This window comes from Lepisma saccharinum, chromosome 8, assembly GCF_977018435.1.
Source record: "Lepisma saccharinum chromosome 8, izLepSacc3.1, whole genome shotgun sequence".
Taxonomy (NCBI): Eukaryota; Metazoa; Arthropoda; class Insecta; order Zygentoma; family Lepismatidae; genus Lepisma; species Lepisma saccharinum.
This window is the reverse complement of record NC_139236.1, coordinates 708,190-727,098: the sequence shown is the minus strand read 5'-3', so window position 1 is coordinate 727,098 and position 18,909 is coordinate 708,190. Positions and strand designations below refer to the sequence as shown.

At 38.8% G+C, this 18,909-nt stretch overlaps 1 protein-coding gene across 1 annotated transcript in view; it reads left to right on the top strand.

The window, feature by feature from the left end:
- The first annotated feature begins 1,091 nt into the window (after positions 1-1,091).
- LOC145991334 (cytochrome P450 2U1-like) overlaps positions 1,092-18,909 on the top strand; it is a 31,654-nt gene continuing 13,836 nt past the window's right edge. The window contains exon 1 of the mRNA XM_083127335.1: positions 1,092-1,294. Within this exon, the coding sequence (XP_082983461.1) occupies positions 1,092-1,294 (203 nt within the window). The remainder of the gene's footprint in view (positions 1,295-18,909) is intronic.

Genomic DNA, 18,909 nt, shown 5'->3' with positions numbered 1-18,909 from the left:
ATCGTGGATGGTTAAACTTGTTAGTGGTTACGTTCGGTAGGAAGGCCTCCGATCGACCGCCGCAGATTGACCCAGCATGTAGTTCAAGCTCGCTACCATCGCCTCCACAATCACCGATAATGTCAGGATCGCCGACGGAAGAGGAGAAAAGAGAAGAAAAAACATATGCAGAGGTTCCGAAATATCTGACGGAACAACAATTTCGGACAATGTGGGAAGCTAAAAACAATGAACAGCATCAATATGATGAGATTAAAGGTGGCGGCATAGACAATATCGGTGGTGGTTCGAGGAAACGGGAACGTAGAGTTGACATCAATCCTATGTACGGGTATACAGAGCGCTTTCCAGCTCCGACAACATGTCTCGCATATCCGGTAACAGTTTCTGCTTCTAAAGAACCAATAAGTTACAAAAAAAGAATATCGGCGAGTATAAATTCTAAATTACTAATATTCGATATACCTGTTAGATACAGGGAATCGCTTTTGATAACATTTTATAATATAAATTTGCCGGATGAGTGTGTGATGCAGTGCGACGATGAAGGGTTTCCGATTGATATGTACTGCATTAACGATCGGAAAAGTGGTTTATGCGAGACACGTTACCTGTTTGAGAGAGCACATGTTTACGGGCATGTAGCTTTTCGTGCATGGAGTAACCGGGTAGCGAGTGAGTTAGCTGTAAAAGGATACCGTGCAGGACCTTTTATTGTAGCGTCGGGAATCGCCCCCCCTAGAATGTCTGTGTGGAGACGGAATCGGAATTAAATTCCGAACATGTGGTTGTGACGCATCTGCATGTGTCTCCATACTGCCTGGCTCGAAAATATATCTTGATGCCAGACGAGACACGACGTATGGACAAGTCGAATTTGGAATTGGTGATTTATGAAAATCTGGACGAGTTGCTGAATGTGGAAATTCCAGAGCTGTACAGGGTAGGTTGCCATAAAAAAATATATGGTTGTTGAGAGCAACGATGTCGCGGCACTGATACACGCATTTTGTAAAACATATAAAGAATCTGTGCTGAAGATGGCTGAAGTATTTCAGTGGTTTAAATGTGATATAAGGTTGAATGAATCAATGGGGGAGACGCTAGACATAAAAGGTTCTACATTAGATATTGAACAGATGGCGGAATTTTTCGTCCATCCTCCAAGCCACCCGAATCTCAGACGGAAATATCTGTTTCTTTCCAGTATTGGTAAGCTAAAGGATCAATTTGAGAGTCGCAAGCCTCATCGGGAGTTTGCTGAAAGAGATACTTCAGAAGTGGAAGAAGCAGAGTAAAAGGTGATAAAAGAAAAATATTACCTGTATTTATGTATTTATTGTAGCTCTACTACACCATCATCTTCCTTGTCACCGATATCGATGACGGGAGGTTCTGCAATTGCATCAGCTAAAGCACCGTCTTCCTCATCATTATCGATGAAGTCATCATCTTACTCGTCAGCGATATCGATGACGGGAGGTTCTGCAATAGCAGCAGCTAAAGCACCGTCTTCCTCATCATTATCGATTAAGTCATCATCTTATCGTCAGCGATATCGATGACGGGAGGCTCTGCAAACTCAATCAATCAAACTCAATGTAATATGTGGATGAGTGACGATATGATTAAATTGATGAATGGACACTCACAAATCCATGCCCAGTCCAGGATTCGAAAGCGGAACCCCCGGCGTCGTAACGCGATGTGATAACCACTCTGCCACTGGGGGCGGCATTTATTTTCGAAGCTTGGGTAATATGTAAGAGGTAATTGTATTCGTTCATTTGTTCTTGTCGCTCCAACACTCGTCCTTATCGTTGAAAGTAAACAAGAGGGATATAATATGGTCGTAAAAATAGCAAAGTTACCACTTTTTTATATTTGATTTAGAGCTAATGATACAAGAGAGAAAAGAAACGAAAAAATCAACAACCTATTTTCGTTCATGAAGGAAATAAATCGCCAGCTTAGAACCTTATGTCTTGAGAGCTCAAAATGAACAAACAAATATTTCTTCAGAGACCGAATGACCACAGAAACATTGCTCTTCAGTGTGATGTTCACGACTGACAGCTGTGCAGATCTTCCTTATCTTGTATAGAGTTTCATTGAAGATGCAGTGTTTCCAAATCAATATCGGTTTTTGTTTTAGTTTTTTTGTAAAAATTGAGACCTTACTAAAGATTTACACTGTACTTCTGCTGAGCCCCTCGTTCAAATCCGGGTCCATGACTGTACATATCAGAAGTTTCACAAAGAATATATATAAAATATTTGAAAATCTGTAATGAGTTGAAATAATAAAAACAGTTTGTGTATATATATATATAAAACATGTGATGTTTCCATAAAATTGCAATGTGTTAATAAAATAATTTGTACAGAAAAATTTTGTGTTTGTATGTAAGTAGTTTTGTGTTAGAATGCCTAAGACGCTGAGTACAAATCCCGTTTTGATAAAAAGAAAAAGGTTCGAAACCCTGTCAGGCATGATTGTTAATCCTGGTCCGAATCCTAGAATTAACTATGTTTGCATAAAACCAGAATTCGAATCCCGCTCAGCCATGGTTGCGAATGTCGTCGGAGACCCAGGGTTCGAATCCAGGAATTAGCTATGTTGAGGGATAATTCAAACGCCATTTAACTCAGAAAAATGCTCTTTCATATGAACCGGGTTTCATTTCCTTTCGGAGACTATCGATGTTACATTCAAATGAAAGGTCTTGTCGTGCAGATCCCGAATCTATAATTACTTTTGCTCTAGCTCAATTAGGAGCCGTGATAACAGCATTTGAAATAATCCGTTGACACCACTAAGAGCCATCTGGTATTTCCGGGAAGATTATATAGGCATTATATGAGTCAGAGATAAAACAGCAGAGGACTGTTACAAAGTTCCGATCATGCAGTAGAACCGTTAGAAACGGAAATAACTGCTTCTTCATGCTTGCCTATATAAAGAATGGTGATCTCTCCACAAGACAGTCTTCGAGACACAGACATTGTGCTATCTTGGACGTACAGTTATCCGCTGACGATCTGTTAGTGCTATATCGTGATGGATATTACACAACACCTAGACAGTTACGGGAAGTGTTGGTGCACATTGCGCAAAAAATCATCGCAGGAGAAAGAATCTCCTTGCTCGAGGAGTATGAACGCTTACTACGGACAGTGACAACATCCGTACCCGATCTTTCCGAAGAAGGGTGGAAAGGTATTTCCGTAGAGTCAACAGGCCCTTCATGAACACCCGATCCTGTATCCCGAGTTACCGAGGAGAAGCAGACAACCGCATTTGACCCTGTTACATCACTAGGACCTTCTAGGAACGTCGCACCCGGATCAGACCCAGAACCTTTACCAGGACCGTTATGGAGACCGGACCCCTTACCACCAGCAGAACAGTCATCTCAGAATGCTTCTGTATCAGATGGAAAAGGTAAGAAAAGAAAACGTGCTACAGTGTCTTGTGTACAGATGGGGAATATAATATTACATAAAATTCAAGAACGTGAATATCATAAATTCGATTCCAAAGGACGTCGTGTGGAATTTAGTTTCTCACACCCTGCATAAAATGTCGATCCTCACTCTTGGATTCGCGAAGGTGTTGCAAATCTTCTCACCTACGTAAAAAAATACTCCAAGGATGAAGACAAAATACGTTTAACTCTATCTAACATATCTGATCCAACTGTAAAATATATTTATATCGGGTGGCACTGATGTGATCAGTTACATAGTGATATGGTGTGGAACATTATGTACAAAATATTGCAAAGTGCGAAAACCTTCACTGCTACAGATAGCTTAATTTAAAGATCAGACCATGTCAACATACCTGTTGGAGGTGGTGGGGTAATCGAACATATTGTTTACCTAATTACATGTTAAGCACGCAAAAAAGAAGTATCATCTGTGTGCCAAACAGAAAAAAAACACTGTTTAGTTGAAGCTCTGGTCATAGAGAGAGCCCATGCTGATAACGACCCGTCCTATACTAAATATAGAAAAAAAGAAATCTTCTTAAACCGATTTTCGAACTTATGCGAAAAGCAGATGTAGATCTGACAGACAATACGTGTGCTGGAAGTGGAATTCCTGAACTGAGAAAATTTCAGCAAGTTCTCCCTGAATATAAAATTATTGTATACAACAATCTTCGTAATGTTAAAGATATTTTGTTTGAAGGACTGGTTGAAAATGTGTCCAAATTTATATACCTTCTCTATGATAACCTCAGACAGCATTATGATGTGATATTGAACCGTGTTGGAGCATTTGCGGCAAAAGAAGAATGTCGGGGGTGTAACAAACTCATATTTCAAAAAAGCTCATAACCATCTGTGTAAACAATTATGTTCTATGTCCCGTTCAACTCCACCGTGTGTGCCTGAACAGGGTGTTTTGCAGAATAAGTCAGATATGTCACAGAATTTTCAAAAATGAGAACTGCTTCACAAATCATGTTTCTACACCATTCCGAAACGGTACAGTCTGTAGTGAAATCCAGCAGTGCCCCCGATGTTTTAAAATTATTCTTACACTCAATACATATGAAAAAGTGCATAAATGTAACATGAAATACTGTACTGTTTTCAACTGCGTGAAACCTATAAATTATTTCTGCTGCATGGCAATACCTAAACCTAAACAGAATTAAAATTTATATATATATTTTACGCTTTTGAATGTTACACAGATATTCCTCACTCTGAGAAAGACAATACTTTTCTTCACGTTCCTAATCTTATCGTGGTGCAGACGGCCTGTCACAAATGTCACGACAAAGAGGACTTAACGGTTCCATGTTCTGTTTGCGGAACAAGAGAGTTTATATTCTGGGATGACCCTGTAGACACATTACTGTCCTATCTGGAATTGCAACATAAGTTCTCCAACATAACCATTTGTGCACACAATGCAGGAGGTTACTATTGCACATTTCTATTACGAAGACTGCTGGAAAGAGAAATGAAACATCGTGTACCATCTTAGATGGTACCAAAATCATTAGTATGGCAGTCTCAACTACGTTCAAAACCAATCTCTCCAGTACAGCATCAAGGATGTTACGCTGTTGAGACAAGGATGCTTTAGGTTAGACAGAATTTCCTAGACATATGCAAAATAGACATTTTCAAGGATTGCCTCACAATAGCATCTGCCTGTTCACTAATTTACAGACTGAAATTTATACCGACTAGCACCATAGGGATAATACCTAATGGAGGTTACCATCATGCAGATCATCTGAAGTTTACATTGAAATCGTGAACCTATGTCGAAGAACAAAATGATGTAATACTTTTTTACGGCGGACGTACTCGTGAAAAATATGTCATAGGAGGACGTTACATAGTGGACGGCTATCACAAGGAGTGTACGAGGCGCTTGGATACTACTGGCATGGTTGTCAACGCTGCATATCAATTAACAGAGATATGCATCCCAAAGATGACGAAGAAGATGAAACCTATTAGGATAGTAGCAGCCAGAAACATAGTGACATATTGAACACTGCAGCCTTCAGATACGAGACAACATACCGTAAACTTCAAGCTTTACGTTCTGAAGGATACCATGTTGTCACAATGTGGGAATGCGTTATAAAAAATAAAAAATAGCAAGCAGATCCTGAACTCGATAGATATCTATTTACAAATCCTATTTTTTGCTGCATCCCTTTAAATCCACTAGACGCCTTATATGGGGGAAGAGTTGAAACAGTCAGGACTTATTACAAGATCAAGGAAAATGAGAAATTACAGTACTACGATTTTACAAGTTTGTACCCTTATGTCAACAAATAATGTGCCTATCCTGTCGGACATCTTACCATATTTCTAGGAACTTCTATTCCTTCGGTAAATGAGGTTTTGAACATGTAGGGGCTCATGAAATGTACTATTCTGCCAAAAAAAGCCTCTTTACATCTTGTTTTACCTACAAAAATGCATGGAAAACTAATGTTTGTGTTGTTTGTGTCTTTTTCATCAAGGGAAAAATTGCAGGGAAATTTCGCTGAACGTGAAGCAATTCGATATTTTTAAGAATCCACGAGATATGTACCAATTCACTGCCTTTGCACGACAACTTCGCAGATAAGGGAGATTCTATCTCGTAACTGTTCCACCAAAAACATTTTATGCGGTGTTTACCCGAGAAATCTTCTACCTCGGACGTTTCCTACCCCCGCCTTGATAATCACAAACACAGACAATTCCGACTCCCGGGGTACACACTGGTTGGCATTCTATTTTGAAAAGAACAATGTGGCTGCATATTTCGATTCATACGGATTTCATCCTTTCTATCAAGAATTCGTAACTTTCCTGAATCGTCATTCCTCGGTCTTGACTTACAACAACATTCCCTTACAGGGGGTGTTAGCCACGACGTGCGCACATTACTGTTGCGTGTATGCTTATTACAAAGCACGCCATGTTACAACCAAGGATTTCATTCAAGCTTTTCCACCCGGTGTCAGTATAGATGGATATATCCTACACCGTTTTCGTCAGATCTTCAAATGTTTACCACATTCCAAATGCCCCTGAGGGAAACAAGCGTGTTGCTCTATCCACGCGATCCGGTTTTGCGTCATGAAAAAAGCTATGTAAAATGTGTGCCGCCGTACCTTTCTCTCAGTGTCATGGAGACAGCTCTAGTGGAAACATCATGGAACCTGCTGTGGCTTGTACAATGGAAAAACACGACAAACTTGTGAATCGTATGACCCACCAGGGTGATGCTTCCAACCGTAAAACCCGCAAACGTGTGCAACCGATTGAAATCGAAACCGTCACTACCAAGAACAAAACGGTGGACGAGGGAATGGATGTAACTACAGACTGTGATTTCATAAAAAGAGGTAGGGAAATAGGTGTTTCTGCAGATACAATCCAATGTCCTGAATTACACAACGTAGGGGCATGTTTGTTCTTTATCTTGCTAACACATACTTTCTGAACAAGGAAAGAACCAAGTATGTGGCAGTAGGATTCGAAAAGCAATCTCCTTTCAATGTGGTGTGTTAGTTTTCGCAACAGAAGAGCTTACCGTACGCATCGATTCTAAACAAATTAGAGAACTGTGTGCTTCGAAATCTGACTTACTCGTAAATCACGTTGAAACAGTTCGACGATTCTCGTATTTGGTTACAGGAAATATCACCGTTAGTGGTGTAAAAGTTTTCGGGAAACGTTGTATATCCATGTATCATCATCATTCACCAGATGCTTTAATTTTCACAGCCTCTGAACTATATTTATTTTTGTGTAAACTTTTTAGACCTCTGCAAAAATTAATGAACGAACGCTATCATAAATTGCAACCCGAAATGGAGAATTCTGTATATTGAATCAAAAAGAATATGGTTTCAGAACAAGAAGAAGTACCCACCTTAGTTAACTATTTTTTCGTTCTCTGGTACAACGAATTAATGATTGAAATATATCTTCAGAACAATCTTGTTCATACATTGACATTGTAAATAAGTTCTGTTACTTTTATGTATCAGATGTTGTAAATATCGCTCTTGTAAATGAACCATTGTTCTTTTGTGTATTGTTATTTTATGTATTGTACATCAACCAGTGTTATTTTATGTAATGTAATATAATCCTTCAGGTATTTTAAAACTTTCATATTCAATTGTAAATACAACATTTGTGTTATTTTATATATTGTAAACCTATATCCATATTATCGATTGTAAATAAAACATTTGTAAATTTTAAAAAAACTCTTTTATTTCTTGTACTTTTTACAAATTAAACTGTACATCTTCCAGACATTTTCATCTGCACAGGCTTTTTTTTTTACATTTTCACATTTGCTATGTGTTTTACATCTTTCTGAAGGGTTTCTCACAATATTCAATTTTGGACATTCAAGTTCTTCGATGTTACGTACGGATATTTTATCCTATTTATTCTTCAAGTAATTATTCCAACTATTACACTTTCTCTATACCTTTGACGTACACTTTTTGGTTCACAAGCACAACATATAAAAAGTCTCAGAATTTCTCATACGGTAGCTACCAATCTCTCCAGTTCACACCGTGTTTGTTGGAACAGTGCCAATTATTCACTCGGCGATACTTTTCACTCAACAAGTGGAAACCATATGGAGATTTCACTAAACAGTCAAATGCATCCTCAAAAGGAAATTTTAAAATTCCGACTTCTCTCCACACAAATTCTCCTCTTGCTCCTCGAAGACATTGAACGTCCAAAAAACAGACATCCATTTTGTTCAACAGGTGAAAACAGTCAATGTATCTTCAATGCTACCCCGGCATACGGCATACTTGTCCAATTGGGAAGCACAGGATCCGCAGGAAACAAAATGTCGGTACGGAAGAATTACAACACTGCTAGGATTCTCAAAACATATTTCGCAAACAGTCACAGAATCCCCACTAGGTATATCGAACGTTTTCTCAGGAGTCTCTATACTGTCGCAATACTTCCAGATCGTGGAGTTACTATGTAACGCCGCAACACTCTGTATAAAATGACACTGGGGAATCAACATGTAAAGTCCTAGAATCGGACAATCTTTGTATTTCCAATCGCAAAGTTAGTACAAACAATGAAAACACAACACTCTGTAGCTTAAGCCTGAATAGTAAAATCCTGCAGTCACTAATTCTTCCGGATTCTGACGCAATCCTATAGACCACTGTCTGTACGCTCGGTATCTTGAATTCACTGATATGTAATTGATAACATACGGCTCGGTGCGAGTCCAGCAATCGTGGTAAGTAAACACTCTCATACGTCAAAAAAGGTAAAGTAATCGGATACTGTAGGTAATGGTGTCCCAAGTAGCGGCGATAAATGATCAACCAGAGGATCATCGGGGAACAGTCGTCTGCGAACACCGAAACCTTCTGGAGGGACCACAGAGAAACAGGATTGTCCTTCTAATTTACGTAACAAAGAACGATTACAGCCAGAAAACCACACAGAATTTCCGTCTGCCAGCAATGAAATCAACTGTTTCACTCTCTCCTTCAAGGCTTCAGCGATCTCGTCCTCTTCCATCCTGCAACGTATTTCGCACATACACCCGTGACTTGGAAATCCTGTTCTCTCGTCCGCTCTTATTTTCCTCTCTTCTATCTCCTTCAAAGTCTCGCAGTGATGGTGAACTCCTTTTCCTAATTAATTGAACAGGTAACATCCACACCAGGAAGATTAAGGTACCGCTACATAAACGGGAAATAACTCAGTACCCGATGCTGGGTCGTTCGATTGTTGTCCAGGTCGCCGCAAGATCGAACATGTTCGCAGATTTCCGTTAAACATACTTCAAACAGTCACCCTAGAAGGTTAAATCTAAAACATGTTCGGGCATGTTTCTTTCAGACCATACCCAATTCCTGGAATTTCAAACTCATTAACGGTCATTCCTCAATCCGCGCCAATTCCGAGAAAACACCTCCTCCTCAGAACGACTCATCAACGCCATCTCTCTTCAAACAACAAAAGCACGTACCCAAATTACTAGAATTTCAGAATCATCAACACCATCTGTTTTCAGACACCGAAAACACGTACTCCAATTCCGAGAAAACCAACCGCCACCGAAAACCCGTCGCGTACTTTTCCTCCTCCCCAACAACCAATCAAAACATTCCTCACAAAATAAGACCCGCCCGTTTTATGACGTCACACCAATCAAAATCATCCTTACAATATAAGCCACTCCCATTGTATTACGTCATCACTCAAAACAATACTCTTGCTTGCTCCCACACCTACAGCATCAATTGACCTTTGATCGATCTTTTCCAAACACTTGATTTATCCGACTCAAAGCGGGTACATAACTACTCTGCTTCTAATGATTAGAAAGCGGTAAATCATAAAAAGCGTTCTTTAATCTGCCGGGATCTTTTGTTTCATCTGACATCAGTTGGCCTATTCCACTTCCTGGCTTATTTTGCTTTGCTGAGAATAAGTGTGGACATTACGCAGACTAATTTCTTTTGAATCGAATTTTGAGTATAATTTGCATTTTAAGCTTTAAGTTCAATATATTTCCAATTAATATTTCCACATTTTGAAATTAACTTCAAGAGTATCGAAGAAATTCCCTTTGTTAAGGTTTGTATCAGACTCATCATCTCGAAAATCAAGTCCCTGAATAGTAAGAAACCGCGATGAATACACAACAACTGACATGTAATGTCAATTTTCTTGAATCCCCTTTGGTCCCAGGTTCGATACCCGATGAAAGCACCTTAGACTGTAGGTAGAGTTCCGATTAGCCTTACTGTGCATAAAGTGGACATAAACCACCAAATCAACAACCCAACCAAATCATGTATCACCTTTGAATGTAAGAGCATTTTACTAATTAGCGTTGTCACTAACAACCCACGATTAGAATAATTTACCCGTACCATAGATGTTGTTTTTTGGTCCTCAGAATGTTCGTGATGTTTCAAAACCACCCACATTCAAAGCTTTTTTCCACTTCTTAAAACTGGTTAGAACTTATGTTAAAAGCGACCATTACAGGACATAAACGAATTAAAAATGTGCAATGCTCAGGTCGGAGCTTGAATCTTGAACGAATGTTACACACAAACATATATATATTACGAGTAAAACAAATTAATATTTATTAATCAAGTTGTTATTATAAGCAGGAATTATTCTGTAGAATACACCACTTAGAAAAGATTGAGATCGTCATGCTCTGATACGTGAACTCTCCCATTATTCGATATTTATTTAACATCAGTTTAGGGGCTGATGGGGAGGGCGAAGTGTCTTACTTGTTGGCTCCCGCATCCCTTGCCCCCTCTGGTGTCGTTACTGGACCTTATGGGTATCGATAATTGCCCACAGCTTGGTGTGAGTATTGGTTTACTTAATCTTCTCTTGATAGAATTGTTAATAAAGGCTTATTTTCTCAAACTAACATTGCAACAACATTTTCAAGTATTTCAAATCATCAGATCGTCCTATTGGAATGATTTAACACTGTAACGACGGACGGGTCTTTTAGGAGCGGTTTCAATTTTTATACCCGTTTAATTTTTTTAATACTGCAAATGAATGTGTTCTCCTTCCGTGACTTTTCGTCAATTTCGAAGGCCTTTGAAATCATTTATTGTAATCTTTGGTTATTTTTTAAGTTTGTTCAGAAAATGTATTACTCGCGGTGCGGCCGGACGGGTCCTTTAAGCCCAATTTTAGTTTTTAAATATATAGGCCTATTTTTTCTACTACAGAAATATCCCTCTTCGCCTCTGTGACTTTTCAACGACAGCCACTACCTTGAAAAGCGTATTCCTGAACCCCGTGGCTTAGTGGTTAGCACATCGCACTGCGACGTCAATGGTCCCGCGTTCGAATCCTACTGGAGCATGGTTCTTTGTAAATGTCCATTCATCAATTTCATCATTTCATCACTAATCCTCATCTATGCAAATTAGCCAAGAGGAACAAACCGAGAAGTAAAATAAAACAAATCAATCAATTGAAATAGTATACAGTACCCTTTGCCTATTCAGTTTACTCAGGAAAAACAAATATCATAAGTTTCCAACGGATACTGAAGAAAATGTTTTTTTTGTATGTCGACAATAGTCTGCATAACCAATGTTGGTTATTTCAGTTTGCTGGTTTCAAAGCACAGGTGCCGCAATTTTCCGGAACTTTATGAACGAATCTGCATGCACACTTTGTTTCGTGCAGATCATCTGTGTAGTTTGGACTACGAATTTGTTCGTTCTCACGAGTTCTTGTGTATAATTGAAGAAATACAATGACTCGCGTACCAAATACACGAATGCTTAGGTCTCGTGTCTCGTCTCCAGATAAGCTCGAACCTACAAGAGATGTAAGTAGTGCAGTTGTCCGGGTTCTAAGCCCGAAAAGTGAGGCTCGGTGAGGCTCGCCTTAATGGTTTGCTCTCGTAAGGCACCGAGCCTCATTTTCTCGCAGTGTTGCCAACATCTTACTCGAAAAAATCACCAAGGTTTTTGTCTTGGTCTAACCTAACCTAAAGCAAGGAGCTGGCAACCTTGCTTGAGGCTTGTTTTACAGTGCATAAAGCAAGGTTGCCAACCTACTGGTACTTTTGCCATAGCCTTTTACAAAAAAGAGAGAGGAGAGAGAGAGGGGGAAGAGTTAAACAACCGAAGTAGACCTAGTGGCCGGGGGTTCTAAGCCCTCATTTGAGCCTCGAATTATTATTTGAGGCTCGTCGTAGCCTTTTATGATGTATATTTTGAGGGGTAGAGTTGGCAACACTGTGGGTTTTTACTGTAGCTTTTTATGAGGGGGATCTATTGCCCTTTGTTTACATCTGGCAACACTACTGTAGATTTTTTGACAGTGTTGTTAACCTACTGGGTTTTTTCAATGTAAATTTTCATCAAAGGACCTGAGGGGCCTATGTATTTTTTATGTCTGGCAATACTGTTGGGGGCCTAGTGTTGGCGACACTGTGGGTTTTTACTGTAGCCTTTTATGAGGGGGGTCTATTGCCCTCTGTTTACATCTGGCAACACTACCACTATTCATACTTTTTCTCACATATAGGTGTACGTGATGAATCACCAAACAGATTTTTCCTAAGTCATGAATTGGAGGGTTCTATGACAACCTATATTAATTCTCGTAAGAGAACAGAAAACACACACACACAAAAAAAAACAATACTGTGGTCACTACAACAAATAGTCTTCTTCAACCCCAATCCAACAACCCAAAAATCATCCTAACTAGAACCATGTAACTATCTGCCATCTGTTAGAGGTTTTGTGAACTATGTGGTGTTTTGTTTGTGTGTAAAAAAAATGCAATGCTTTTTGCACTTGGTTATCATCACCTAAGATGTTATTAATTGTTTTTTAAAATTAATTACAACTGAAAACTAATAATTAATATTATCTAAAGTTACTAATTAATATTATACAAATAATTGATATATTTTTTTTTGTTCTTGTTGCTAGTGTTGGGTAATTACAGTTGTTGCAAAATATTAGTTCTCGCGTATGACAGTTTTTGAGTTTTGTTTTGTTGGGTATATATAGACGAATCGAAATTTTATTTGTTATGTTAAATTGTATGTTAGGGTACATGGTAGGAGAAATCATTGTATATTAGAGCGCTCTTTTAATGATTTGCCTATAACTGCATACAGGAAGCCGTAAATTTAGCATAAAATATCCTGATCCTGTTTCTTCTAGCATGTGCGACGTTTGTTGTGGTGGGCTTCTTGGGGGAAATGTGATTCTCCCATGATGTCATCTGACTTACTAGTATATGCGATACGAAGAACAGGTGTGTATGTGGCTTACTAGGATTAGGCTCATGGTAATGAGGTCCTAGTAGCTGAAACGTTGTCGGGGTATTTTGCAAAAATTTTCCTTAAACAGTTAACAAATATAATATATATTTTTTTTAAATTCAGACATTAGATGGATTTTACAAATATATTTTTAAAAAAATAGGTTAGGTAATTGTGGCTTCTACAGCTCGCCAAGCAGGGTGCTCTTGCATAAGCTCTTATCAGTCTGTAAGTCAGCAACAAGCAACCTGCGCTAGAGGTAGATGCTCTTGACATCATGAAAAATGAAAGCTTTTTCACTGTAAATTTTCATAAAAGGACCTGAGGGGTCCATGTATTTTTATGTCTGGCAATACTGTTGGGGGCCTAGTGTTGGCGACACTGTGGGTTTTTACTGTAGCTTTTTATGAGGGGGGGTTTATTGCCCCCTTTTTATATTTGGCAATTTTATTGGATGTTCCTTTTTTTGAGGCTCGAAATTATTATTTGAGGCTTGAAATCATTATTTGATGCTCGTCGGTGTTGCCAACCCACTCTACAAAAATTTTACTATATGATCTTTCACTGGCTAAGCTAACCTAACCTAACCTAACCTAACCTAACCCACCCTAACCTAACCTAACCTAACCTAACCTACTCTAACCTAACCCACCCTAACCTAACCTAACCTAACCTAACCTACTCTAACCTAACCTAACCTACTCTAACCTAACCTAACCTAACCTAACCTAACCTACTCTAACCTAACCTAACCTACTCTATCCTAACCTAACCTAACCTAACCTAACCTAACCTAACCTAAAGCAAGGTTGCCAACCTACTGGTACTTTTGCCATGGCTTTTTACAAAAAAAAGAGAGAGGAGAGAGAGAGGGAAGAGTTAAACAACCGACAGCCTACCTACAGCTTTTTACAAAAAAAAAGAGAGAGGAGAGAAAGAGAGGGAAGAGTTAAGCGTATTATCTGCTTTCATGTCAGATTTTACCAACCTGTGAGCTGTAGTGTTTAGGTGACAAGCGACCTGCTCAAATATGAGTTGGCAGCACTGACTTATAAACCCATTGGGTTCTCTTGGCATGTTTTTTCATGATGTGTTGCTAGGCTATTGAGCATCTTGGCGTATACAATGTATATATTTTGAGAGGGGGGTTATAGCTTTTTTATGCTGTACGAATACTGGAAGCTTGACAGTGACAACCAACAGAGTAGGTAAACCTACATCCAGGAACTGGCAACACTAGTTTCTGACAGTGAATTTGAAATAAAATATTAAACAAAATACATGAGTAAGCACTGTGATTACAAATAGTACCAGTGTTGTGCCCCCAACTCCAACTGGGCAACTGGGGGAAATAATTGTACAACAATTTGTACCTAATTGTACAACAACTTGTACCTAATTGTACAACATATACACAGACATAAAAGAGAGAGCCTTCCCGCAACTTACTTCATGTACAATTTATATGATTTTACAACTGTGAAAAGAAAGCATATGTGTTCTGTATGCACACATTTATTCTTATTTTTCGAAGTTGAATGAAAGCACGTGTTTTTACGCTCTCGTAATACTGACCTTGCCCCAGTGATTTTAAATTGCTTCCATCCGCTTTTTTTTCTATGTTATTTCCGCATGTATGCAACATTTGCTTTCAATAGACAGAAGGAATGTTAGTATAGCAGGCTCCGAGTTTACAATTTATTAAATTAAACAATAATTTATGTAAGAATATACTTGTACTTACCGAACACAAAATAATAAAAAGCACATGTGAATGTTTGCGTGTACAAAATGCTAATTAGCGAGAGTTAATTAAGCAAGGCAAGTAAAAGAAGCAAAATAGAACAACATATGGCGGCGTGAAAATATGTAAAAAATTCGATTCAGAGGTGGATCGAATTAAAGTTGGGGGATATTTTGCATTTTTTCCCTATAATGTACAAAACATTTACCGTACATAATCTTTTCCATTTACAACAGTATAAAATAAGAGGAATGTGTGACAATATCCATATTAATTAGGAAGGTATGTTGTATGCTAGGTTAGCTAATTGTGTCTTCTACAGCTTCACTGTATAGAGGGAAGATGGAAAAAGAGAGCTCTACGGAAACTGACGCTCTTAACAATATTGTACGCCCGTAAAAATTATATATAAATAAGGCATAAGCGTATTATCTGCTTTCATGTCAGATTTTACCAACCTGTGAGCTGTAGTGTTTAGGTGACAAGCGACCTGCTCAAATATGATACTGTTGACAAATATTGTACGCCCGTGAAAATTATATATAAATAAGACTTAAACGTATTATCTGCTTTCATGTCAGATTTTACCAACCTGTGAGCTGTAGTGTTTAGGTGACAAGCGACCTGCTCAAATATGATACTGTTGACAAATATTGTACGCCCGTGAAAATTATATATAAATAAGGCATAAGCGTATTATCTGCTTTCATGTCAGATTTTACCAACCTGTGAGCTGTAGTGTTTAGGTGACAAGCGACCTGCTCAAATATGATACTGTTGACAATATTGTACGCCCGTGAAAATTATATATAAATAAGACTTAAGCGTATTATCTGCTTTCATGTCAGATTTTACCAACCTGTGAGCTGTAGTGTTTAGGTGACAAGCGACCTGCTCAAATATGATACTGTTGACAATATTGTACGCCCGTGAAAATTATATATAAATAAGACTTAAGCGTATTATCTGCTTTCATGTCAGATTTTCCCAACCTGTGAGCTGTAGTGTTTAGGTGACAAGCGACCTGCTCAAATATGATACTGTTGACAATATTGTTCGTATATTGTATTCTATAGGAGACTAGAAGCATATAATTTGGCGAAAAAAAAACCAAGTAAGGTCATAGAGAATAGTTAAAAAAAAGTGAACAATTATATTTTGCATTGCACAGCATTGGATATTAAATAACATACCCCCAAAAAATCTCTGCATTATGCGTTCTGTAAAAAATTGCCCTACGTGCCAAACTGCTGTTTTCAAAGGCACTGTCGTACTTGTGTGCCGGGAAAGCGAATATGTGCGACCAAACTGTGCTCTAAGTGTGGAAAAAATATTTCTATTGCCAACTTCAAGTTGTTTTTTTTGACACGTATATATATTATTATTTTTTTAACAGAGGAAGAAAGTCCGTGCTTCGGAAATCGCGATGATGTGCGTAATGATATCTTTCGTCTCCTGCATAGACTTGTACCAATCTACTGTGTACCATCTTCTTCCTTGCCTTGCCTCGTCCAGTTCGTCCAACCTCTCGTTCAATTTTTCCCCTGCAGCCGAAAGCAGAATGTTGAGATCACCGCACCTCAGGCCGCCGATCTCCCGAAGATGGTTCTTGAGAACCATTTCACAAGGGATGCGAAATTCCGGCGTTGTTCTTGCTATGATTACAAGTTTCCCTACATCCTCACAATCTCTGTTTACTACTTTTTTGAATATTTTACATAGTAGCTCGGGTGGCAAATCAGTTATACGAGACATGTTGTTATTATTATTATTTTTTACTCTATGTTATTTATATACCCCACCCCAATTTTTGTTTCGTGTTCATGGCGATGGTGGTAGAGTGCCACACACGTAAATTTGCCGTTGCGTAGAAACGAATTTTCGTTTCGTCTCCTTCTCTCTTAGCATCATGTGTTCTACCCTGCTCGATAACCTTTGCTATTGTTGCCACATTGTCATTCCATTCCTGGACACACTCGCGCAAACATCATTGAAAACAATTGAATAGCGCTCCAGCTCGCGGTTCCCACCGTTCGGTAGGGACGCTAATGTGGCAATATAGCACGGCGTAGTGCTTGCTTCTTTTATGCAGTGCATGTTTATTGGCTAGCTAGTAACTAGTGTTGCCAACTGTAATAATGAAGCACTATTTCTGTCATGGAAGGGGAAAAACTAAGTATTTGACCGGTTTGACGTTGTGTGCGTGTATTGCGTGTGTGTATGTAAAAGTGTGTGTTTGCTAATGAACGTTAAATTCCATAATGCCTCCAGTTCTGTCGAAGTTGAAATCAAAAACCTTGCATAGCCAAGCTCGGGAAATTCTAAGCAACGTGCACGAGTTCATGAAGGAGGAAGCCAGTCATGGTGTTAGCATCCCAATAAAGCATTTTGGCAAGAGAGCAGCGAACAGCAGCAACAAATTGTTCATATTTCATAATTTTGGAATTATTCAAAATAAATAAATTATGTAGCTCCAACATCATTTCAACTCTGGCTCCGGCACGTGTTCTTGTAGAAATTGCATAGAGGAGGCTGTCATTTTTGCTGCTTAATGCGATACATATTGTTTTCTGTGTTAAAATTGCCATGCTTTGATGAGTGATAAGCCTATTGAAAACTCTGATCGAGCGAGATATTCTTTTGCGCTGAATAGTATTGAAATAACATAAGAAGTCTCATTATTTATTTTATATTTTGATGTTTTAGTTAGGAATATATTGATTTTCAATTTTCCGTTGCTGCGTAATGACCGGGGGGGGGGTCGAAATAGAGCGGCATCTGCCGCCACCTCGCAGGGAGGCAAAATGACTAGCGCCGGCCCTGGTTTATAACAAAAAAAAGCCGCCCAGCTTATCGTCTAGTGGCAGTATATGTACTTGTTATTGTTGTGGAAGCCGGCATCCTTTGTAAATGTACAACAAAGGCAACCGACTGTCGCCGATCTCAGAGAGGAAATAATAATACTGCTTCAGGAGGAGTGTTATGGTGCAATTGTAGCGGTTTAACACGTTGGCATGTTATTATCTGCCGTTGCAGTTCCATACCAGTGTATACGGGTTTTGGAAGTGAAAACTTAAAACGCCACCAGTGCATTAATGCAATGAAAAATAATATATATATTTTTTTTATTTTGTTTGAAATTACTCAAATAAGGAATCGTATGAAGAAGTCTTCTTTGCAGCATTTTTGGTAATTTTTCTTATGTGTTAGTTCATATTTTGCGAATTTTTAGTCCATATGTATGTAGCTACATACAAAGTCACTTGTTAGTACATATTAATCCTAGTCCTGGTATAATGCATGACGTTTAAAACTCAACGTTAGATAGACCTGAATTCTCTAATTTTATTGTTGTACGTAACAGCTGTGCATCGGCGCACTGCAGCGATTTTTCTATCTGCTCCATTAGCAATACTGTTTTTTTAGTCTCTGCTCTCTGCGTCTCTGCTCACGAACTTTTCGAAAGCTGCGTGCTCTAACTTTCTGTCTGCTTCGTGACGTGCATCCAGATCCGTCTGCGTGGTGTTGTAAGCGATGTCGTGATTTTTGCATGCGGCGTCCAACGGATTCACACCCTTGTCCCCTCTCTCCAATTTTTTCTCGAGTTTGGTACCCGGTCCGCAGTACTGGTAGCCAGGTAAATGCATCTCAAAAGGTAACTTGTCTGGACATTGCAACGTTCGCTTCGGAAATAAAACCACTCGACGATTGTTGTGAAAATTCAGTCGTCGTGTTCGACGACGCCATCCTGGAAAATCAAAATGAAATTCGCAACTTTTTCACGCAAGGTCGTCACAAAGGAATGGATTGTTTTTACCTAGCTCAAACGTTTTCCA